Source organism: Erythranthe guttata, chromosome 1 (genome assembly GCF_056151865.1).
Source record: "Erythranthe guttata isolate IM_541 chromosome 1, IM_541, whole genome shotgun sequence".
NCBI classification, from domain to species: domain Eukaryota; kingdom Viridiplantae; phylum Streptophyta; class Magnoliopsida; order Lamiales; family Phrymaceae; genus Erythranthe; species Erythranthe guttata.
The window spans coordinates 9,448,915-9,473,628 of record NC_142533.1 but is presented as its reverse complement, the minus strand read 5'-3'; the positions used below and the strand labels follow the sequence as shown (position 1 = coordinate 9,473,628).

Genomic DNA, 24,714 nt, shown 5'->3' with positions numbered 1-24,714 from the left:
TCGTTCATCTTAGCAATATCATTGGCTAGTTTATTGCCAGAGCGTTTAACGAAATCAAATGAAATAAAACTAAACGAAGAAGAGAGAAAAAGACAGTCTTCGATGAGAGCTCCAAATGAGGCTGTGGTGGTGATACCGTTCCGGAGGGCCTCGATAATTTGAATGCAGTCTCCTTGAAGGATGATTGATCTCCATCCAGCTTCCTTGGCCTTTATAATCGCCTCCAATGCCGCCCTTACTTCACCCTCCACTGGTTTGGGCCATCCCGAGAGACGTGCCAAATGCCACCATATGCAACTACCGCGCCAGTCCCGAACGACAACAACAATGGTGAAAAAGTCCATACCCACCGGAAAGGCTGCGTCAAAGTTGATTTTCACCTTGCCCGGAGGAGGGGGTTTCCACTCCATCGGATATTCTCCAGTCTTGGGAATAGTGGTCGGCACATTTGCTTCTCGGTATAGAGAGAGAGAAGCGACATACTCTGAACAATAATATCCACCGGTTCGAGCACCTTTTCCCCATGCATCTCGTTGTTTCTATTGTTCCAAGCCTGCCAAGCTACCACAATAGCCAACTGTAGAGTGTTCGGTGGGAGTGTCTGCATTATGGACTCCAACCAAGCACCTAAATTGGCTACCTGGTCCAGGTGAAATTCCGAAAAGGCCTCTTTGACCAGACTTGTCCATGCCATGACACTCTTGAATGATATGTAATGTGTTCTCGTACACATTGCACCGGGGGCAGAACGGAGAGTCTGCAATTTTCCTTCGAAATAACTCGGCTTTCGTAGGAAGGATGTTCCAACATGCTCTCCAAAGAAAAATCCAGATCTTTGGTGTAACATTCCGCATTTTCGGTAAAATGTTATTATTTTATTTTACCACGCCTCTATGTGCAAATTATAAAATTAGAATTTAGAATAATTCTTGCATGATTAGTAATTACGTGAAAATTAGATGATTATATGAAATATATGATTATGTGAATAATGTGATTATGTGAAATATATGATTGTGTGAATTATGTGATTATGTGAATTATGTGCTTAGGAAATATTTTGAGATATTATGTCGAAATAAAATATTTTTCATGAACTAAGATTTATTCTTGCATATGAATTTAAGTGAGCATTTTATCATATTTATGCATGCACAAAATTTTAGAAAAATAAAATTTTCTCATGCATTTTAGGATTTTTAATTAGTGGAGAAAATTAGGAAATCCTCCCCTCATTTTCTTCAATTTTCGGACATCAATACACACACACACACATGATTTAAAAATTGCATGATAATTAGGAATAGACATGCATTAGAATGATTGTACCTTGAGCATTGAAAGAAATACCTAAAGCCTAGTCCTCCTACTCACTAGCTAGGCATGTTTTTTCACTTCCACACTCCAATTTAAGCAAGACAAAAGGTCACTCTTCTTCTTCCTCTCTTCTTTATTTTTCGGCAGCCACAAAACTACCACCATAGCCACCTCCTTCTCAAGCTTGAACCACCCAAGAACCACCACCACATCCCTTTCGAAATATTGCAAAACCACCCTCGCAAAAAGATGTATTTCCCTTTCTTCTCCATTGATTTTGAACTCTCCAGAAAATCAATAAATACATCCAATGTCCATGATCAAAATAAACTCTCAAACTCCAATCTCACTATCTATAAGTTTAAGGTCTCTTTCTATTTCAATAGGAGGAGAATTTTCGGCCAAGGTTAAGTAAGCCCTTCTTCCTCTTCTTTCTTCTTTTTTTTTTTTCGAAAGAGCTAAGCTCTTCTTCATCCAAGTTCTTCTTGCTCTTCTTCTTCTTTTCTTAAGATATAATCTAACTCTTGATCTCTTCTTGTATTAGAGAGAAAAGAGCTAACAAATCCTTCCCCTAAAGAGTAGAGGTGAGAATTCTTGAATTCTTGCTCAAGCATGCAACACCACTAGTATTTTCGGTTTTCATTGATTTATTTGTTGATTCTTGCAAATTATGTGGTTATATTGCATAGATGATAATTGCATATTAGTATTTTGAAAAGATAAGTTTGTTCTTGATGTTTTGAGTTTTTCGAAAATTTGGGAAAAAAATGCTTAATTTGCTTATTTGGTTTAATTAGTGCCTTGCATGTGTTTATGTTAGAGTATGTGTCCAACAAGCTAACTTGTGGTTGTGGTCTTTCCATTTATTCTTGTAATAAATAAACTTTTTTCGTATTTATGATAAAAACACCTTGGCATTCTATATCTTTGTCCCTTTCTCTCAAACATAGATATAGTCCTTACAGGTATTATAAGTACTAGTAATTGATCGTTAGGATCGTGAGATATTTACTTTAGATTTATAACTGTTAAATGTGTTCCTAGTCGAAGGGTTACGCCACCAATGAGGATATCGGCCTTTCCCATTAAGAGACTAACACTTAGTGTATGTGTACTAGCACATTATGAAAGAACGTAACCTTCTTCAACAGACCCGAATGAAATTGCCGCGTCCAGGTCCCTTAGTGCTTATTTATAGTGAAATGCTTTTGGGGTCTGAAAATTGCTATTTGCAACTCATTCCCCAAAAATACATTTCTCTCTCTAAAAAAAAATTCAGCTCTAAAAAAAAAAATTCCAAAAATTCGAATTGAAGCAAAATCAAGCCAAATTCTTCCAAATTTTCAGGTATTTTCAACTCCTAAACGTTTTAATTGCATTGGGTAGGAAATTTCGGGTGTAATTGCATGTTAAACAGCCCTAAAAATCGAAATTTATGGCTGTTTTTTTGTGAAATTTGCGCAGATTGAACGCCCAACTCGTGCGTTCACCGGCATTTTTCACGCCCGGTTTGGGCGTGAAAAATACTGGTGAACGCCCGAGTTGGGCGTTCGTTTACAGTGTGCACGCCCGGTCTGGGCGTCCGGTCCGGGAATGGGCGCCCGGTTTGGGCGTCCGGGTCCGGTTTGGATGCCCGGTCTGGGCGTTCAGCAGTGTAATTTTTTTTATTTTTATTTTAATCAATTTTACTTATTTCAATATTTTTTTTTTATAATTTCAATTTTACTTATTTCTATATATTTTCTTAATTTTAATTTTACTTATTTCTATATTTTTTTTTAATTTCAATTTTACTTATTTCTATATTTTTTTTTATAATTTCAATATCTCTTATATTTGCAGGATGTCTAATTGGATTAAAAAACTGAAAATGGCAAAAGGGAAGGGTCCTATGATTCGTTCCCCTGCGGATCCGGTGGAAGAGGAAAAATCTACTGTACAACGAGAGGGTAGAACACATAACCGAAAGGTTACTAGTTCTACGCGACGTTGCGAAAGAACAATAATTTTTAAACAACCACGAGCACTTGCGGCGATAGAGGCCGAGGCAGAGGCGGAGGCAGAGGTGGAGGCCGAGGCGGAGATGAATGCATATATAGATCCGCATGAGGACGAGAATGAAGCAGGAGTGCGTTTTCAGGGGCAGTATCATTTTCCGACTCCTGATTTTCCATTAGATGACGATGACGAGGACGATTCGACTCCACCTCCTACTTTGACTAGAGCTGCTACTACTTCTGGTGGTTCTACTCCTGTCCAAAATCCTAAATCCCACCCCTCTCGGAAACCTAAGGTTCCTTCTAGACCTTGGCGGTTGACTGGCCGGGCACCCGGTGGACCTGAGCTGCCTGAGTTGATTCCGAGTTTCGGAGCACACGTTGCGTACGACATTTGGGAGGGAAAGGTAATATTTATTAATTTTATTTAAAGTGTTTATACTTGATTGTGTAATACTTAAATATGAATATATATTGAACAGGCACGACATATGCTTAAGTTGCGGTCGCACGGCAAGTCGGCTTGGTCGGGCCCCATCGATGCTCGTTCTATTTCACTACTAAAGAGTACGTGGTTGTATCACCTGAGTGATTGTTCTCTCCCTTCAGCACAATAATCCGCTGATCGAGGCTTTTATTGAGAAGTGGCAGCCAGACACCAACACTTTCCATATGCCGTTCGGAGAGATGATAATTACTCTCCACGATGTGCATTACATAATGCATTTGCCACTTAGTGGATATCGACCTAACACTAACATGGATAAGGCACATGCGATTGAGGCAGGTGCGAGGGCGTTTGGTATTGACGATGCACTTATGGAGCAGTGGTGGTATGGTGGTGGCCCCCGGTTAGATCAGTTGGATGTGATGTACGGTAACAATCTTACGTTTCCACCCGAGTTTCGCGTAAGAGCATATATCGCTTACTTGCCTGGAAAACTTTTGTTCGTCGACAAAAGTGGATCTAAGGTGAAACCATAATTTTCCCACTTTTAGAGTACATCGATCAGATTCACTAGTATTCTTGGGGTTCTGCTACATTGGCATTTTTGTACCGACAGTTGGGTATGGCTTCGCGAGCTGAGGCTGCGCATATTTGTGGTTGTCTGACACTGTTAGAGGTACTTTTTAATTTTTATAAATCAACGAACTTTTTTATTAATAAGTTTCGATGTGATGTTATGTTTAACATTCCGTATTATTATTCATGTAGTGTTGGATATATGAGTATTTTTCGTGCTTCCGGCCTCCGATGGTTAATGCACATGTACCTGGGGAGCCGTGGTGTAAGAGGTGGCAGGTGACACATCATATCCCGAAGGACGAGGATATAGTTGTCGAGTACCGTCGACGTCTTGATTCCATGCGTGCGTCAGATGTAAGTAACAAGTTTAAATAATTTAATATTTATGTATTTACTCTTTTTATTAATACATGCCTATTGGTACATACAATAGCTAAATTGGACGCCATTTGGGTTGAATGGGGCACGTGATGTTGACAAGACTGTCCACCACGGGACTATTCGTTGGATGGATACTGTCGAGCCTTACATGCCCGATAGAGCTTTGCGTCAGTTTGGTTTTGTTCAAATTATTCCGACCCCCCTATTCTGCCGCTTCGAAGTGCTAAGAGGGAGACAAAATTAGCATCTTACAAAGTTGACTACGAACCTGGCGATCAGCTTTGGAGTATCCCCCACGTGCACATGCTTGATCGAGATTATTATGGTCGTTTGGCGTCTCCGGCTTGGGAGTCAGACGAGCGTTATTTGCCGTGGTATCTCGACCGTACCCACCCTCGTATAGATCCTAGTTTCGAGCCGGTGGAGAGAGCGGAGCCATCTGCAGTTCCGTTTGTATACGACATCACCCGAGTGTTGCATCCATATTTTTACGACCACTTGCCTCCGCCGACTATTCCAGGATATCGCGCCATACCCGATGATTTCTTCAGGATGATTCAGGACATGTGCACCCCATTCGCTGAGTATTTACAGTTGCAGCGTCCTGATATAGATGTTGATGACGAGCAAGATGCCGGAGACTCACAGATGCGACATTCTCAGGGCAGACGTCGGACGAGGTACAGTTAGTTGTTGGTTTTTTTTCTATTAGATTCCGGTGATGTTGGACTGTTGTTTTCTATTCGGATTTGATGAGGTTGGATTGTTGTTTTCTTTTCGGATTTGATGATGATGTTGGATTGTTGTTTTCTTTTCGGATTTGATGATGATGTTGGATTGTTGTTTTGTATTCAGATTTGATAATGTTGTTTTGTTTTCGTATTTGATGTTGTTGTACAAGGTTGATGCCCGATTGTGTGCAATTAGAATTCAGTTACTGCGGTTCTAGGCCTTCTCGGACGGTTGTCCCAGAAACAGAGGCTGCCTCTGTTTCTGGGACGGCCGTCCGAGATTTAATTGTATTTTCTCCAAAATTGAACTTTTAACCGTGTATTTATCCAATTCATTCATCTATTTGTACCTAAAACACAATGAACCAATTTTCTCCAAAATTGCAGTTTTGACCCTGTATTCATCCAATTCATCAATTTGTACCTAAAACACAATAAAATACACCAAAAACTCCAATTAAAACGTACGATTAAGTGTAAAAATATACACTTCACACATAATAAAGTACGAAGTTCGACATAACAAAATACTAAAACACATTAAATCCGATAAAACTAAACTAAATCAAACACTATTTAGAATATCCCACGCTTGACGTCTACCTCGAAGCGCCTCTGTCAAATATGCAACACTATCATTGCTATACCTCCGCCACTGCAAGTTAAATAGAGGAAGTGGACAATTGTCAGTCATCTTCACATACACAAAGTGACTTCCTGCCTCAAGATGCAATATAGTCATCTGATAAGATAGCTGTGCAACACCTTCGGGACCCCAAAGTGGCAAATAAGTCTGATTTCCCGAACTGCTAGCGGACAACACCAAAACGTTGTAACATGTTGCTACAACCACGCCCACGTCCGTGATGGTCATCCACTTTTCAATTGGTGCTTGAGCGTTGTCCCAATGGGCAACTTTCGCCAACACCTGATATACATAATTACCACCACCGAAATAATCCTTGAACAACTCATCGTTTCTTCTGATACAGTTATAAATATCCAATCTAACCTCCATCCAATCATCCTCGTGATCTTTCACTGCACACGCAACGCTTTTATAACCACAATTACCATCCCCTCGAACGTCCGTCCATGTCACAACCTCAGGAACAAGGCATAAATGAAGATGTCGAAAAAAATCAGGTCGGGGCATTCGTACCGTTTCGGGTCCACTCACAGTCGATGAACGGCTACAGTTTCTACTAGATCTTTCAGAAGATGCACCACGACCTCTGTTGCCTCGTCCTCGTCCTCATCCAGTTACGTTATCTTCGTTCGGTGTGGGGCATAGTCGATACTCATGTGCTGTGCTGAATTATCCCTACGTGTGGACTCGTTCCGCGGTCTACCTCTCGGGCGGTCTATTACTGGTGGTGCATTTAATTTCGTCTCACCAGGATGCATTCATTCGAAAACTACATCTGTGACATCAATAATCTCAATTTCAGACCGTTGACGTAGCTCATCAATTAATCCGTCGAGCCGAAAAATAGCATGTGTCCTGTGATCGGAAATGGAACCAACATTTTCTTCTTGGCTACCATCCACCAAAACTTTTGTCCTCCAAAACAAGTGAACATCCTCTGCATAAAACAAATCACCTCGCGAATTCACCTTAATATCAATTTCATGTTTGCATGGGAGGCCATGAGTTGTCCTCAGAAAATGAGTGCAGCTGTCTAAATATGTCTCCATTTCACCGTCCAAAAGCTTAAGAGCGGCATGAGTTACAATTCCACCGGACAAAATTTTAAACACATGCACATTAATCGTCTTAGCCCGAATCCTCTTTGACTTCGCAAAGTCATTCAGGATCTCATTAAGCTGATCTGTTATTTGTGAATGATACTGTGCCCAAAATGTGTCAAATTCGCATGTGGACGCATCCAACCATCTCTTCAATGCTCTATGGTTATTTTCCACCCTAATATGATTAAATATGTTACGTTTCAGTATACAAAATAGCATTAAGTTACATATTTGTATTTAACAAAAAATAAATACCTGCTAGTCGTTGTATTGCCCAAATGAAAAATATAATCCGTCCATGCACGAACAAATTTCTCTTTGTATATGATCCAAGTGTCTTGGAGGTACTCGATCAACTGTGGATAATTTGCGTACTCGTCCATCAAAGCCATGTAATTTATGTTGAAATCTTCCTCACATATGGATGTTACAACTTTTTGCCACGGGCCACGTACGAATGCAATCCCCCGCGACTTAAAAGATGATCCACGGTCGGAAATACATTCTCTAACGCCTTCAAGAGTCCTAACTCTCGATCAGTCACAATTACACTAGGTAGAGTGTCTGGGGGGTAAAGTCTTTTCAGTCTCTGCAATACCCAGGTATAATGGTCTTCATTTTCATGGTGCATAAATACCACTCCAACAGTAAAATTACGACCCACAGAAGTAACACCAACAATCTCCAACAAAGGCATTTTGTATTGATTGGTTTTGTAAGTACTGTCAAGTAGTATAACGTACGGAAACTTACTTAGCAATTCGACAGACTGAGGGTGAGCCCACATCAAATCAATAACTTCATGTGTTGTTTCATCAGCACGAATCCACTTGTAATATTTGTGCTCGTCAAGCAACCCAATCAAATGTTGCATCACTGTATGGTCACCCTTAACTTCTTTTTTGAAATGATCCTTTGCATTGTATATTTGTTTCATATACGCATTGAGACCCAAGCCCATTTGTTTCAAGTGTGCCATAATCTTCTTCGGCGGCACATGACGTTTTGACAAATCTTTAATAATCTCCAACTCCTTTTTAGACAATGAACTCAGCCCATGCCCAGACGTATATACCGAATAATGATTATGCTTCCCATATAATATTCTGAGCTCCTATCTACCATCGAACCAATTCACTCCCGCAACCTGAAAACCACAATGAATTTTTTTGCTACCGTTCCATCTTCTCGGGCGCGCGGTTGGGTTAGTTGATGGCGTATCTCGTTTTGCCCCAAATAGGTCACAAGTCAGGTACATTTTATTAGGTTTAGGGCCACTTTTTGTAATCAACTTTACAAAAAGATTTCTACCGACTGACTTCGCCCAATCTACCAGCTCGTCCTTGGAGTCAAACAATTGATTTGTTGTGAAATAATCAGTATGATCGACTTCAACTTCAGCCGTATTGTGTTGGTTTCCCTAAAACCACATAAAAAAATTAATAAAAAAATTATAAAAAAAACACATAAAAAAAGGGGGGGGGGGGGGGGGGGGCGGACGCCCAAACCGGACGCCCGAAGCAGTGTCACCCGCCCGCTTTGGGCGTGAACCGGGGTTTCACACGTCCGGTTTGGGCGTGGAAAGTAGTTTTGCACGCCCGATTTGGGCGTGTATTGATGGTTTACACGCCCAACTTGGGCGTGTAAAACGGCTTCGGGCGCCCGGGTTGGGCTTTTGCCCTATTTGTCCAGATTTTTCGAACGAAATGATGAAATTTTTACCTCGTTGTGATGTGTATCGCGATCTTCATTCGATGAGCTCATTTGTGTTCGTATATCACTTCAACAAAGATGATTTTAGGCCAAATTAGTCACGAGAGTAATATTTTCTAGAGAGAGAAACAAAAATAAATATGAGTTGCAAATAGCTATTTTAGGAACCCAAAAAGTAAGTCCCTATTTATATCTACATATATGTTATTGTTTATGGATAGTATGTGCTTGCGTGTGTACATATGTATATATTTAATACATATATGATGAGGGTGTTCTATGCCACTTTGTGTATATAGGTGTATATGATATGTTATATTTGTTTATGGTAGATGTACATATATCTTACGGTCTAATTGTGCATTTACGTGCATAATTATCAAATTACAGGGGAAGAATAATGTGCTGAGACAATTAATAAGCTTTTGCCGAGACAATTGATAAAATTTCGTGGATTGGTTTAACAAAATGAGGTAGGGGTTTTGATTTTGAAGCTTTTAATATTTGTGAATATGCGTGTGGTTTATGGTGCTTGTTTACTGGCTCCACTCGATCTTTTCTGAAAACCTTTATTTTGAAGTGTTGGTTACGGGGATGTGTTTTCATAAAGCGCAATGGTTCGGACTTGTTATGGATGTGTACGTGGTGAAACTAAGTTGGGATCGACTAGCTCCGCGGTTAAAGACCGGAAACATGCGCATGAGGTAACTTTTCCTTTGGGGTAGCACCCCATAAAGAGGGCAGAGTCCATGATGATCGGACTATAATGGGACCGCTGTGTGCGGTCACGGGGCAGAGCTCATGATTGATAGAGCTATAACGGGATCGCTGTGTGCGGTAATGGGCAGAGTTCATAAGGAACTAAAACGGGACCGGCTGTATGCGGTAACGGGCGGAGTCCGTAAGGGACTATTACGTACATTACATGATTTGGTTTAAACTATGAGCTTTGAAAAGAAAAATAGTTTTGACTTGCTCATTAAATGTTTTTTTGATAATCGTTTTCTATAAACTATTTTGTGTTTGAGCATGCATTGTGAGTTGCATAATTACTTTGTAAAATCTTCGAAATCATTATTCTTATGGAGCTTTTGCTCACCCCCTACTACTTTTCAGATGATAAGTTAGATCGAACGAAATGATTGAATCGCGAATATGTTTTGGAGTGAATTTGTATATTGATTATGAGGACCTTTTATGTTTATGCCTATTAATACGCTCGGATGTTAAGAACTCGTATTGAGATGTTGGCTTGAAGCCGAATATGTTTATTTGCTGTAGATTTTATTATTATGGTAACGAATGAAATTTGGGATCTTGAGATGTAACTGTATGATGTATATGTATTATTAGATTTATCTTATTATATGTTTGGTGATGAATTACATGTCCAACGATTATGATATTTTACGTGTTCATTAATTATCTTGTTAGCTTCAGTTTGATATACAGTTTGCTGAGTTCGAATTTCAAATGAGTAAGTTATAAATGTTTCTTGAAAGGCTGAACAGTTTTACGAGAGTTTCGTATTATATTTTAAAATGTCATTTTTACTTGTCGGATCGAAGCATTCTAATTGTATTTGAAACTGACTCTCAAAACTTGACTACAACAAAGTTTCATTCCTTTTGGATGAAAATCGATTTTGTTAAGAATTTTTAAAGTTCCTTTCACTGCATATAAGTTTTGCTGCCAGCACTGTACTAAATCTGCGGACAGTTGAGATTCTTGTGTTAAATTTTCAGATTTTTACGACGTTTAGTTTGAGAGAAATATTTTTTTTGAAATTGGAACAGTGAAATTGTCCAATTTCCTTAAAATGTGTTTCTTTTTCTTAAACTCATTTATTATTGATCATGTTTCGAAATTTCGGGGTGTGACATTGCTACTTCATGAGCATAATATAAATTCAAAATATTGCTACGGTGATAGCATTTCAAGTCACAAAATTATAGAATATTTTCTTTTATATATCTCCATAAGTAACTTTATTTTATGTTACTTTCACTTATGTGTTCGAGACACATATCACTATTCTTTTTACCAGTATATTCAAGATACAAAAAATGCTTTGCTCATGTCTTCTAGACACATTATGAACACATGAAAAAAATTATGTCCTTTGGACACGTAAATGGATCTCAATTTCAATGACCCAAATCGGATAGTTTCCTTGGAAACAACAAAAAATATTTAAACTTCGTGATTTTTGCTATATCATCGAATCAAAAAATATTATTATCGAGTGCAAAAATATATTACTCAAAACCTCGAGTTTGAGTTTTATCACTTAATCTTATGTACTTGATTTCGGGTCTTAAGCCTCTATAATTGGTACTTTATCGTAAAATAAATAGTACCATATATAAATAGGGAATACCCATTTACTCAAATCTTTGCTGAAGGATTTCCTCCCGTGGATCTGAGGAAGATGGTGTTTTTTTAGCTGTATTCGCTCGATTTATAGTAGTTTTCGTTGCAATTTTAGTGTTTTATTTTGTAGTTGATTACGATAATTTTATAGTTAATTTTTATTTTTTTTATAGTTGATTTCTTTAATTTGTAGTTGATTTTGTTTTTAGTAAATTGTTATTGAACATCACTATTTTTTCTACTATTTCACAGTTTTCTTATGGTTGATTTTAGGAAAAACATAATGAACAAACAAAAAAGTAGATTTCATTAATTTTGTGGTTAATTTTTGAAAACGAAGCGTTACGAAAACTGAAAATTAAAAAATAAATAAATAATTTTTTTTTTAAAATATGGTAGTTGATTTAGGAAATTTTGTGGTTGATTTTGAAAGTTTCGTAGTTGATTCTGGTAAAAAAATTGAAAAAATTAAGAAAAAAAATTGGAATTAAAAAATAAATAAACTTATTAATTATTTTTTTGAAGATAGATGAATAAAAACTGAAAGTTAAAAATATTTAAAAAAAAATGAAAACAAAATCAATGCACTAGGTAATGAATAATGAATAATGGGGAAGGTAAATTTGGAATAAATGAAAAAGAGGGGTCTATCATTAGTAATGGAAAAATGGTTGGACAAATCCTTTTTAGAAAAAAATAAAAAAGATTATCACCGATAGCCCCCTATTAAAAAAATCCAAATTCTAATATCAATAATTGAAAGTCTTAAACTAATCTTCTTATATTTAAAATAAAGAAGCTCTAGGGTAACTCTAAGCAACCCTAATTGCACTTTTCTAAATTTTTTTAATTTTCATTTATTTTTTTCTTTATTAATTTTCTAAATATAAAAGGTACGAAGTTCAAACCAGACTGTGTAGAATCATTTCAACATAATCTCTTATTTTTCAACAATACATCTCTGATTATATTTACAAATTTCTTTCTTTTTTTATTTTTTTTTACTAATTGTTTTCTTTATTAATTGGTTCGTTTCTTTAACAATCAATTTTATTTTATGACAGTTATATAATCTTAGTGGGTTTGTATTATTATATTTGTATGAATAATATATCATTTAAATGTATAATAGTGTAATATATTTGTTTATTATAATCATTATTATCATGTATTTAAGTAATCATTTTTTTCATTTTTAAAATAATATTCCATGTTTATTGCACGGGGAGTAATGCTAGTAAATTTAACTATGAAAGTGAACAATATCTCAATCTATTAATTAAAAAGAAGAAAATAATACGAGGGTGAAATATTTTATCTAATTGTTATTTATTTCCTATTGGGACTTGTTCGATGAGATTATGGTGAATGCTAAATAATATTGTGAATTTTATTGGTTAATAGAATTAGTCAACAAAATTATTAAAAAAAAAATGGTGAAGAAGAAATCCGTAGCCAACCACATAGGTGCACTGGGTAAACCTACATTCTCTTATAATAGCTTGCAAATCATATGAGAGACGTAAACGAAATTATTAGTCAACCAAATTATTAATTTGATTATATGTGGAAAAGATACACTACATAAATATATAAGTCCACCCCATTTATTATGGAAAATTATATAGCTTGCCCCACGAGTGGCAACATAGAGTTAGGAGCATGAGAGTTTGTGTCAATTGACCCAAGTTCAAATATCTTTGCCAACAATCTCTAGGTTGATTTCGTCATACATGGTTAGTCTAGTGTGGTATACACTTCTCGGGTGGTTTGCGAGATATTGCACAAGAGTGAATATTTACCACCATACACCTATATAATTAATTTGCCGGTTCCTTAATTATCAAAAAATATTAAAATAGAATTATATTGTTTACTAAACTTTATCATTCAAACCAAACTGACCCTTATAGAATTAACAATAGAAATGACAAGAGTCCAGGCCCTAGTTGGTTTTAAACATGGATATGATCCATTTGACGCGAGTTTGTGCAAGATAAATGATCTTAGATTTCGAAATGGGTAATAACTTTAAAATTTTGCGTCTTATTGGCTCCGAGTCGAGTAACGTATTTTATAGAAATCGGTTTAAAAAAACTCGTACACTTAGTATTCAACTTTTGGACTAGGGTTTTTATTTTCTCAAAACCATTTTCCTCTTTCTCTTTTCACCATCCATATTTGTCTTGCGCCTCCTTTTCGTTTCATAAGTTCCAGTTTTTTCAATTACATTTTCTGTCGATTGTCTTACCAACACGTCGGCGACCGCCGGTGCTCTCAACTTCACTCATCGTTACAACCTCATTAGGGCAAAAATCAGGTATTTAATTATTACTTTGTTTTAGATTTGCTTTAATTAAAATTAATTATTGAATTTGAGAATTTACGAGTTTTCACACATTTGAATTACCTTCCGTTGAATTAATCGCCGCAGCCACAAGTTTTATGGCCACGATCTTCTACATTTATTTATTTTTGCTCGATTAAGGAATAGAACGGGATGATCAATCTCATGTTCACCGATTTGCAAAAAAATTGCGACAGATCTTAATGTCTTATACTCTTCATCGGCCGATAGAATAACCCGATCTAGGGTCGATTTATTTCAGATCTTCATGAAGAAGAAATTGTAAAATTAAAGTGTAACACATTGATAACATTTGAGTGGTTTAAATGTACATATGTTGAATTGGACCAAGGTGTTTGGCCCATTTTTAATTGGAAGATCAAAAAATTCAAAACTTGGGCTTCTGACCTCTTTTTATCTCTATCTTTTAGTGCTCACCGCTCACAACTCATTCATTCCGCTAATATTTTTACTTTATTCACCATTATTCATTTAAAATTCAAGCCTCTCTCTCTCTCTCTCTCTCTCTCTCTCTCTCTCTCTCTCTCTCTCTCTCTCTCTCTCTCAGTTAGAGTTTTAATTGAAAAATCATGTTGCCCTCAAGTTATATGTTATTTCACATGTTACATAAAAGAAGTTTTTATATGCACAATTTTCCCATCAATATATTATTATTATTATTATTATTATTATTATTATTATTATTATTATTTTGTTTATTTATTTATGTTTCTTTAGTAATGATTTTTTATTAATATATATTTATCTATTTCTATTATTTTATATTTTTTTTAATTTTATAATATAAATAAAATTATGATATATAAAAATAAAATTATTTTTTTGGATATGCTTTCGACCATGCTCGTCCAACATCCCAGCCATACATAATTCGAGGATTAGTATTAATTAGTATAACGTTACGAGTCAATTGTTAATAATATCTCATATTTGAACTCTATATACAGTGTACCTAAATATTGTAATGTAAGATTGTCACTTGCATTGCTTATATATTACAATATTTATTGTAATTAATGTGCACCTCAAGTGCAACAAATATGCACAAATCAATCCCAAAATAGTCACAACCCTATTAGTGGTAAATAATATGTCAATATTGAAAAGTAAAGTCCTCTTATTCTCATTATGTTTAAGTTACTATTCTAATTTTGTTCATGAAAGACATGAAATGTTAAATTAGGATGTAGATTGCTAGGAGAATAAAATAGAATAGAAATAAATCAAAAAAATTAATTCATCACATAGTATCTTCCAAAAGAAATTATTGTATATGAAAGGTTACACAATTGTTATTAAGTTTCTCGTTGATCTTATTTCAGTTTTAATTTATGCCCCAACTGAAAATTAGTACACATTATTTATCCCTTTCAAATAGCACTAAATTAAATATGACTTGTACCAAAATAAAATGTTTAATTTTGCTAACAAACTATCTTATGTGATGATCAACAGGAAAATAGAAAACAATAAAAAAGAAAGCATGCCATTAGGAGATCAAGATCAAGCTTCAAATTCACTCAGTAGAAGGGAGAGAAGCTCGATTATCGGGACGAAAAGGAAGCTGGAGACGGATATATTCAAGAAATCAAAAAATGCTAATGATGATTTGATGGATTTGGGGTTTACTGTTAACAGATCAAAAAGAAGTATAAAGAGGGTATCCAAGAAAAGAGCAACTATTCTTTCATGCCTTATAGATTCTGGCATGTTTCAAGAAAATGTGGAGATATTTTCGATGGATGAAGGAAACAAATTAGAAATAAAAAATAAAGGTAGAATTAAGAGAGGGGGATATTATGTATGTGCTGTAACAAAATGCTTACTGTTCGAAGGTTTCATTTGCATGGGGGCAAAAATTGTGATAAGCCGTATCAAAATATCTTCATCGCAAAGACAAAGGTTTCGTTGCTATCCCATGTGAATGAAGCCTGGAATAAGGCTTAAGAATATAAAAGCCATAAATTTAATGTCGTTGAGACAAAGGGAAACACGAGTGACTTGTGTGACGATGCTCGTGTGATCTGTGCAGATGGAGGGGATTTGATGTGTTGCGAGGACTGCAATTCCACTTACCATCAAGTGTGCATGGATATGGAGGTAAAGTTATATATTCTTGATCTATATACTTTTTTTCGTTTGTCGAATGTTATTTTCCATTTAACTTCTTTGAGTCGATGAAAAATTGCGAGAAAGTATTGGGCTTTTCTTATGAATTGTCATATATAAATATTCAGGATGTTTCAGAAGGGACTTGGCACTGACCATATTAATGTGTTTGCAAATTTTGTGCAAAACCAGCTGATAAAAATGATTACCTACTCAAGTGCCCTCCATGTGAGAAAAGATGTAAGTAAATGTTTATTTTTGTCTACCAATATATATATATATATATATATATATATATATATATAAACAAATTCAAGTAAAATGCTATATTTTTCTAATAAAAGATTGAAAATCAAAACACAAGAAAAGACTATGGAACAACTAAGAAAGAAACTCAATAAGTTTATTTATTTTTTCTAGATCATTGGGAATATCATCACATAAAAGAGCAAAGACGTACGAATCTCAATAGTATCCCAATTGCTCCATTTTGTGAAAGAAGCTGCAAAGAGGTATGTATACATGTTAAATCTTGTAGTTGTTTCTTGATTAAAAAAAACAGTAAAGAAAAAATATAGGTTAAATATTTTGATATGAATTTAAATGCTATAAATTTGTTATGAAGGTATGCGACAAGTTGAGTGAAAAGATAGTTGGAAAAAGAAATGAAGTGGATAGAGGTTATTCATGGACTCTGGTTCACCATCAAAGAGATGATAATGAGTGTGGTGATCAAAACAAGTACTCCAGAATAATTTGCCACTCTAAACTTGCAGTTGCAAAAATATTAATGGAACAAAGTTTTCACTGGAATTAAAATTATTCCAAGTGTTATCTACAATTCTAGGTGTGTTATTCAATTTTTTATTTTATTATTGTTTTGGGCAATTCGTATTGCATTTTCTTATTGTAATAATGTGAATTACTTTTAAAAGTATAAAATACATCATGTATATATTGCACATTCATATTGATGGTATTGCACATGATATGTACATTTTGTATTGATGATAAATCACACAAGATGCACAATAGTATCACATTTTCATATCCCTTATTTAACTTGATTTTTTTTTTAAATTTTCTTTATTTTTTTAATTTTCTCTACATGCAATAATTAGTGGCGATATTAATGGCAAAAACATAAATTTTGATCTCTTAAGCTTTCCAAACAATGTTGTTTGCAGATCAAATTTTGGGCGCCTTAGTTATCAAGGATTCCACACTGTTGTTCTTGAAAAGGATGAGGAGATCATTTATGCGGCATCCCTCGGGTACTAATATTACTGTGAATGTATGTGCATCAAACTATATTTTAGTAAGCCACCTTTCAAGGCTAACTGCAATACATCTTTCTTACAATTTGTGCATTTACTCGCTTTTTTCAATTTTGGAATTAGCATTGTTTTACATTTATTAGGATATTATTTTTACATATTGGTAGTATATTATTAATTATTAATATGTTTATTTAATATTGCTAACAAGAATTTTTAGTATTTTTTTTCTGTTTTTAAGGATTCATGTTAAGGATTCATGGGATAAAACTTGCTGAGATGCCTTTGATATCAACAAGTGAAGCGTATCGGCGGAAAGGGATGTGCAGAAAGTTGACGATATCTATTGAAGAGGTAAAATATATGATATTTATGAATTATGTCGATTCCGATCTCATTTTTTTGGAATTTTACTTTTTATATAGATTTGCAATCCCTTTATAATTATATTTATATTTCCATAGAAAAATATATTTATGATGTTGTAAATGTTATTTGAATGTAGGCCCTTTTATTGCTGAAAATCTGATTATTCCATCTGTAGATGAGAGAATTGAAAGTTTGATTAATGGATATGGATTCAGCCGATTAGAGCTATCTATGAAAAAACGAAATCATGGCCTATAAAACATTAATGTTTCATGATTCGGTCAGATTGCAAAAGATTTTGCCATCTTCATCGAATTTTAACCCGCATGGTGAATCTCTCTCTCTCTCTCTCTCTCTCTCTCTCTCTCTCTCTCTCTCTCTCTCTCTCTCTCTCTCTCTCTCTCTCTCTCTCTCTCTCTCTCTCTCTCTCTCTCTCTCTCTCTCTCTCTCTCTCTCTCTCTCTCTCTCATCTTCTTTTGTTTCTATCTTTCCTAGGTGTTACATCGAAGGAGATGGAGAGCATCAACCATCAAAATGGGCTAGATCATAAATCTAAACTATCTATGCAGTTGGATTTGAATATCCGTCCATCTATGTAGCGTACTTCTTCAATTTTATGTTTTGTTAGTCGATTAATTGAATATAAATGATTAGAATGTATACAATCTTTAATTGTTCATGAGCTCGAGAGTCAGCACACGTTTATAAAAGGCATTTTCTTGCACTCAATGGGCTACAAACATATGTAGCTAATTCTTTCATATATATATATATATATATATATATATATATATATATATATATATATATATATATATATATATATATATATATATATATATATTATAGGTTTCATAAAAAAAAAGATGCCAAATATTTCTTATTAAACAATGTTAGGACATTAATGTCGCCAATAAAAAACCGTCATTTCAAATGACGCGTTTTAAGATGTCGCCATGTGTCCAGCTCTTTTCAGCTCTATTTTCTTTATTTCATTGGTTTTTTTATATCTAAAAATAATAGAAAACTTAATTTACTTATTTTTCTTGCAAATTAAAAAATCTGAAAATCAATTAGAAATTTCAATAGTTATTATATTTTACAATAATTATCTTGTAAACCATAATTATCATAATATTATTGATAAATATTTGATAGTTACTATTTAAAAAAAAACTAACTAATTTTATAATTTAATTACTATTATATTTCAATTTTTTTCAGTTATTCAATTAATATAATATGTAAACCAATTATATATATATATATATATATATATATATATATATATATATATATATATATATATATATATATATATATATTGTAGGTGTCATAAACAAAAGATGCCAAATATTTCTTACTATACAATATTAGGACATTAATGTCGCCAATCACAATGTTCCATGTTATTGATAAAATCCCTTAATAGTTTCTATGAACTAAATAGTTAAGTTAGGATAGCTCTATTTTCATGGGACAAATTTTTTTTTTCTACGTCATGTTGGCCAACTTTTTTAAAAAATATGACATTTTTTGGTGTATTTCAGAAATAGAATAATGCGTCATTATGAACTACGCATTTTAAGAAGACGCCACGTGTCCAATAGATCTACGGTGCTTAAAAAAACGTAATTTCAAATGATGCGTTTTAAGATGTCGCCATGTGTCCAGCTCTTTTCAGCTCTATTTTCTTTATTTAATTGGTTTTTTTATATCTAAAAATAATAGAAAATTTAATTAACTTATCTTTCTTGCAAATTAGAAAGTATCAATTAGAAATTTAAATAGTTATTATATTTTACAATAATTATCTTGTTAAACATAATTATCATAATATTATTGATAAATATTTGATAGTTACTATTTAAAAAAAACTAACTAATTTTATAATTTAATTACTATTATATTTCAATTTTTTTCAGTTGTTCAATTAATGTAATATGTAAACCAATTATATATATATATATATATATATATATATATATATATATATATATATATATATATATATATATATATATAATAATAATAATAATAATAATAATAATAAAAATGTAGAAATTTCATTACCTATTTTTATTTGGGTGTGGGTCTGGAAGTGCGTATTTGGTGGGGTCCCTAATCCTTTTACAGTTCATGTGGAGTCACAATTTACTTTTGAAGGTTTTAGTAATGAAATTTTCTTTTGCAGTTTTTGTTCAAATCCACATTTTGATATTTTGTTTTCTTTATTTATTCGATGTTTAATTACCCTATTTATCTTATTAGTACGCATTTTTAAATTATGAGAGTTACTATTTTATGCAAAAAAAAAAAAAGACAAAATGAAAATTATAACTTGTATGAATATCAGGGGCGTGTCAATAAGTTGAGCCACCTCGTGAGCTCGATAAGCCGACATGAAAAAAGCTTCTTTATGATATTATTATTATATTTATTTTTTTTATGTTGTTTAATTATACTCTTTAATATTGTAATTTATTTATTTATCATTTTTTTGAGTAATTTAATATTTTAGTTATTCAAACCAAGGTACATTAAATGAGGGGCTATATGCCAAATACCCTACATTGAAAATTTACTTCTTGAAAAATTCTTAATTTGTAAATGATATTTGACATAAATCCAATGGGCCTAAAAAACCATATATGCCCCCACTAATTATTAATTATTATAATTATTCAAAAAAAAAAAATTATACACATAATCCACCCGAATCTTCTCCAAAAATCATACCCCCAAATCACGCTACGGATTTATGCCCAAATTAATGCTCCCAAATCAATTCTAAAAATCTCATTTTTATTTATTTTCTTATTTTCGATTTCTTCATAAGAAATTTGATTTTGTTTTTAAAAAAAGTTTATTTTTTATTTTTTTAATTTTGGTTTTTTTATTTTTTATACTTATGTTTTTCAAATTTAAAATAAAAAAAAAATATTTTTAACAAATTGAAAATCACTATAAACTTACCAAAAACCACTACGTGATTATAGTATTCCGTCATGAAAATCTATTATAAACTTATCGAAAATCTCTATGTAATCAACAAAAACCACTAATTAATGAAACCACTCTGTAAATTAACGAAAATCACTATGTAATTAGCAAATTTCATTACAAAAAATCACTAAAAACTTATCAAATTAACAAAAAACACTCTATAATTAATGAAAACCACCATGTAATTAACGAAAATAACTATGTAATTAAAAAATTTCATTACAAAAATTCACTAAAAACTTATCATTAACGATTAACGACTATGGAATTAATGAAAACCACTCTGCGTGCAAAAACCACTTTGTGTACGAAAACCACTCTGTAGTTGACTATAGTCATATATAGTAGTAACATATAGCAACATTTAGTCATGTATGGGCTGTGTTTTTTTAAAATGTAGAGTGATGATGATGATTTGTTTTTTGTTGAAGAACATGTGCATGTTATTGTGTATTTCAATCTATATTTGTACAAATTGATTTATAATATCAAGATTTAAATTGTGATTTTTGTTGTATCGTGTCGATGATGTTTTTTTGTATATACTCAGCGATCTACATAATCGGTCGACTAAATATAACTATACATAACTGTATATAATTTTGGAGTAAAAGGAAGGTACATGACTATATACAACTGTATGTGACTACATAACATATAACATACTATAGTCATGAAGTCAATATCTGTACAGGAAACTTGTTCAAAAATTATTTTAAAAAAAATTAAAAAAAATTAAAAAATTAAAAAAATTAAAAATTAAAAAATTAAAAATAATAAGAAAATATACATTTATATTGTCTAAAAAATATATAAAAATGATACATGCAAACCCAAAAAGGCTAAATGCAGTTGGGCATTATGCTGAATGCAGGGGTAAAAATATTGAATGCAGTTGGCAAAAATTGCAATTAAGGGCATAATAGTACTTTTGCCTCTCCAGGGGTGTATTTCAAAGGAAGAATTTTAGGGGTGGACCTATCCCTATATATTTTTCATGAGCTTACTGCAAATACCACCCTTGTGTAATCTCTAATTGTCAAATACCCCCCTGTAATAAAAAAACTCACTAACTCCCCCCTGTGTTAACGTTTTCGAAGCACACTGCACCCTTTTTTATTTTAGGCTTTGACAAACTGTGAATAGACAAAGATACCCTTAGGGGTTTTTTACCAATTAGTAAAGTATAATACCTAAATTTTAGAATCACTTTAATTTTATAAATATTATGTATTTATTTTTAATTCTAAAAAATTAAAATTAAAATTAAACAAGAATTAAATATATATTGTAATATTAAAAGTTCTTATATGCTTTTTTTATAGTATTTTTATATGCTTTGTAATTGTTTGTTACATTTTATATTAAATAACAATAATTATTAAAAAAGAAAAAGAAAAAAGATAAAAAAAATAAAAGATAAATGATAAAAGGAAAAAGAAAAAAGAAAAAGGAAAAAAGAAAATATTTAAACCAATATATTTATTAAATATATGTTGATAATTAAAAAAATACAAAATAAAACATATCTTAAATATAATAATAGTTATTTAAAATAAAATAAAAAAAACTTCAATCCCCCCCCCCCCCCCCCCCCCCCCCCCCCCCACAACTCAATTCAACCCAAGTCGGAGCGTTCCACCGCTGCTCATCACCCCAACACCATTACATCTTCAGATCTTCTTCCAATTGAGGCATGCCGCGGCGGAGGTGTGCGGCTCGTGGTCGGTGAGATCGAACGGAGAAAATGGAGGCCCAGAAAATGAGTTTTCTTCATCTTCGTGCGGCGGCGGCGGCAGTGGCGGTCATCCTTGGAAGCAGAGGTTTCTTCGAAGTTTTCAGACCACGATTGATCAAAATCCGCAGAGAATTGAAGATGGCCATGTCTGACAGGAGAGGCTTCTTGAGGAAGATGAAGAAGGATGAAGAACGAAGACGGGAAAGAGAAAAAAAAAAGAAAAAGAAAAGAAGAGAGAGAGAAGGGGAACGTGAGGGCATTTCTGAGAATTCACATTTGAAAATGGAGCAAAAAATCGCACAAACAACGCGTGAGCGACACGATTTGTTCTTAGGGGGCTAGATGCTTTGACTTTGTTTACACAGGGAGGCATGGGTGAGTTTTTTTTTCATAGAGGGGTATTTGCCAATTCGAGATTTCACAGGGGTGGTATTTGCAATTACCTCTATTTTTCATACTAGGGGTGTATATCAAATGGACCCATAAAATAATGGGATCATGTGGTATTTCTTTGATTCGTATACCAGAAAAATGAGGATCTGTCGCAACCCATACATATTTGAAATGGATTTTCTTGGTCAAAACAATCAAGATGACTTGTCTTCAAAATAAATCAAGTATTCCAAGACGACGAGTGAATCTTAACCTAGGATAGATACTCCAATTTAAACTCCTCGTACTTTACCTATATTTTTCACATAGCTCTTGAAGAGATTGGATATCCTTGAAACAAGGTACACAACATTTGACTGGACCGTTTATACGTGCTTACCCGCAGGGACTCGTAGACCGTTTGGCCTAGTTACAGCGTCCCTTAAGATACTACTGTCGACCGCCGAGCCTTCCCAACCAGTAAGCACCTACATGAAATTCATATTACGATTGCACACAGCTAGCGCATTAACCGACATTGTACTCTTTCGGTTCATATGCCGTGGTTTATCAATTTGGGGAACTCTTACGTCAATGTAAGTTCCATCTAACGCAAATAAGCACCCCTATAATGCTGGAGCAACAAATATTTTTTTTTCCATAGTATTAGTTCAATGTCGTTAGAATACATACACAATTATCAACTGTAAATTATAACTAAAATATACTTTAAAGTGTGTTCAACGTTCCTCATTACAGTCTACAGTCACAGGCTCAGGTTCTACCAACAAGATAGTATGCAGCCTCAAGATAGCTTTCACAACTCTGCTAAAATGTTTACTTATGGTGTACTCCGACCGTTTGTAATTTGTCTGAAGGATTACATTTTTTTTATGGTGTGCCAAAACATGCAAACATATTGCGGCCAGGTACCAAAATATTTCTAGTTGGTTGTAATCCCCCTATATTTTCAACTAAATAACACAATATGTTAAACGTATCAACATTCATCCTCAAATTCCTTATACAACTAACAAAGTAACGCATGTCTCTAATCTGCCATAACATCTTATTTTTCAAATTGTGACATTGTTTCACTTCGTTTGTGTATCAAAACGGGGTCGCCTAATAGTTTTGTAGATGCTCAAAAACAGGGATATGCCTATTCTAATTTCATCTTCTATTTCATCCAACACTTCATCCATCTATGACAACGAAAATGCAATAGCGTAAGAAACAATATAATTGCAGCAGTTTATTCAATCCATAATTATTCACCTACTGAGCTATCGCACTCATTCATAGAAATAGGCGAATCTAGGTTAATAAAATCCGAAGAAATTTAGAAGCGAAAAATACATACCTCTGGTGAGAGTGTGAAAAACGCCTTAGTATAAACCGGTCGAAAAACCCAATCAACCTAAGCTTTAATCAGAAAATACGAAGACATGAGATTATATTTATGAAAGAAATTACAAAAAAAATGAAAAAAACGTACCCAAATCGAAGTGCAAGAAACTTCTCTCCAGAAGCTGCGACTAGGGTTTACGACAATGAGGAAAGGAGAAAATTGTTTATATGCGGTGGGTTGATGTAAATATGATGAAATAGTTGTGCGTTGAAGAGTAATTACAAGTTCCGAAATAATACCGCGGGGAGCTGATGGATCCGTCAATCTGATCTACTTGAGTCGGATGCATAATCAGTAAAATCTCGAATCTGTTATCGGGCACAGGATCGAACCCGGGTTGTGGTCCAACAAACAAAATGACGGATCTGGGCTGACTAAGAGCCCGTTTGACTAAGCTTATTGAAACCATCTGATAAGATGTCTTAGGAACTAATAAGCTGTTAGATCATATTTTAAAAATTATATTTTAAGTTGTTTGGATATGTAACTTATAAGTTACTTTTAGATTTTATAAGTTGTTGAGGTGTTTGGAAATAAAATGTCAGTTTATCACTATAATGACAAAAAAATACATGACACCATTATAATTGTTAAACTTATTTGACTCAAATACTTTTGTTCCTAAAATAATATTATAATATTTACAAATTAATTTCGTAAATAAAAATAATAATATAAAATTATATATTAATATAAAAAGAGTTTGTAAAATAAATATATTTTTTTATAGATAAAAGAAATATAATTTATTATTGAGATAATAAGAATATTTG

At 33.5% G+C, this 24,714-nt stretch overlaps 3 protein-coding genes across 7 annotated transcripts; 1 reads left to right on the top strand and 2 right to left on the bottom strand.

The window, feature by feature from the left end:
- Positions 1 to 6,018: 6,018 nt before the first annotated feature.
- Positions 6,019 to 6,609, bottom strand: LOC148772803 (uncharacterized). Its single transcript, XM_088817744.1, has one exon. The coding sequence runs from the start codon at positions 6,607 to 6,609 to the stop codon at positions 6,019 to 6,021; it is 591 nt and encodes a 196-aa protein (XP_088673870.1).
- A 6,804-nt stretch (positions 6,610 to 13,413) lies between these two features.
- Positions 13,414 to 18,143, top strand: LOC148772802 (uncharacterized). 5 transcript variants are annotated; one of them, XR_016032893.1, is made up of 9 exons: positions 13,414 to 13,611; positions 15,115 to 15,759; positions 15,897 to 16,008; positions 16,189 to 16,280; positions 16,394 to 16,615; positions 16,956 to 17,042; positions 17,287 to 17,399; positions 17,551 to 17,743; positions 17,910 to 18,143. XR_016032893.1 is itself a non-coding variant. In XM_088821143.1 (9 exons), exons 2-4 carry the CDS (start codon positions 15,143 to 15,145, stop codon positions 15,921 to 15,923), a joined length of 387 nt encoding a protein of 128 aa, XP_088677269.1. In that variant the 5' UTR covers positions 13,441 to 13,611; positions 15,115 to 15,142; the 3' UTR covers positions 15,924 to 16,008; positions 16,189 to 16,280; positions 16,394 to 16,615; positions 16,956 to 17,399; positions 17,551 to 17,743; positions 17,910 to 18,143. The 5 variants fall into 5 exon arrangements, 1 of the variants encoding a protein (XP_088677269.1); XR_016032896.1 differs by having other exon boundaries at positions 13,441 to 13,611; positions 16,956 to 17,062; XM_088821143.1 differs by having other exon boundaries at positions 13,441 to 13,611; positions 15,115 to 15,434; positions 15,692 to 15,759; positions 16,956 to 17,399.
- Positions 18,144 to 22,624: 4,481 nt separating this feature from the next.
- On the bottom strand, positions 22,625 to 24,350 carry LOC148772801 (uncharacterized). Its single transcript, XM_088817699.1, has 4 exons — positions 24,181 to 24,350; positions 24,029 to 24,068; positions 23,894 to 23,950; positions 22,625 to 23,018 (listed from the first exon to the last, which is right to left on the bottom strand). Exons 1-4 carry the CDS (start codon positions 24,348 to 24,350, stop codon positions 22,917 to 22,919), a joined length of 369 nt encoding a protein of 122 aa, XP_088673825.1. The 3' UTR covers positions 22,625 to 22,916.
- Between the last annotated feature and the right edge of the window lie 364 nt (positions 24,351 to 24,714).

Coding starts and splice junctions, on each gene's coding strand:
- LOC148772801 (XM_088817699.1), bottom strand. CDS start 24,350: ATGGTTTCAATAAGCTTAGTCAAACGGGCTCTTAGTCAGCCCAGATCC. Junction 24,069..24,180: donor GGATCCATCAGCTCCCCGCG/GTATTATTTCGG, acceptor CGTAAACCCTAG/TCGCAGCTTCTGGAGAGAAG. Junction 23,951..24,028: donor TTTCTTGCACTTCGATTTGG/GTACGTTTTTTT, acceptor ATTAAAGCTTAG/GTTGATTGGGTTTTTCGACC.
- LOC148772803 (XM_088817744.1), bottom strand. CDS start 6,609: ATGCCCCGACCTGATTTTTTTCGACATCTTCATTTATGCCTTGTTCCT.
- LOC148772802 (XM_088821143.1), top strand. CDS start 15,143: ATGCCATTAGGAGATCAAGATCAAGCTTCAAATTCACTCAGTAGAAGG. Junction 15,435..15,691: donor ATTAGAAATAAAAAATAAAG/GTAGAATTAAGA, acceptor TGATCTGTGCAG/ATGGAGGGGATTTGATGTGT. Junction 15,760..15,896: donor AAGTGTGCATGGATATGGAG/GTAAAGTTATAT, acceptor ATAAATATTCAG/GATGTTTCAGAAGGGACTTG.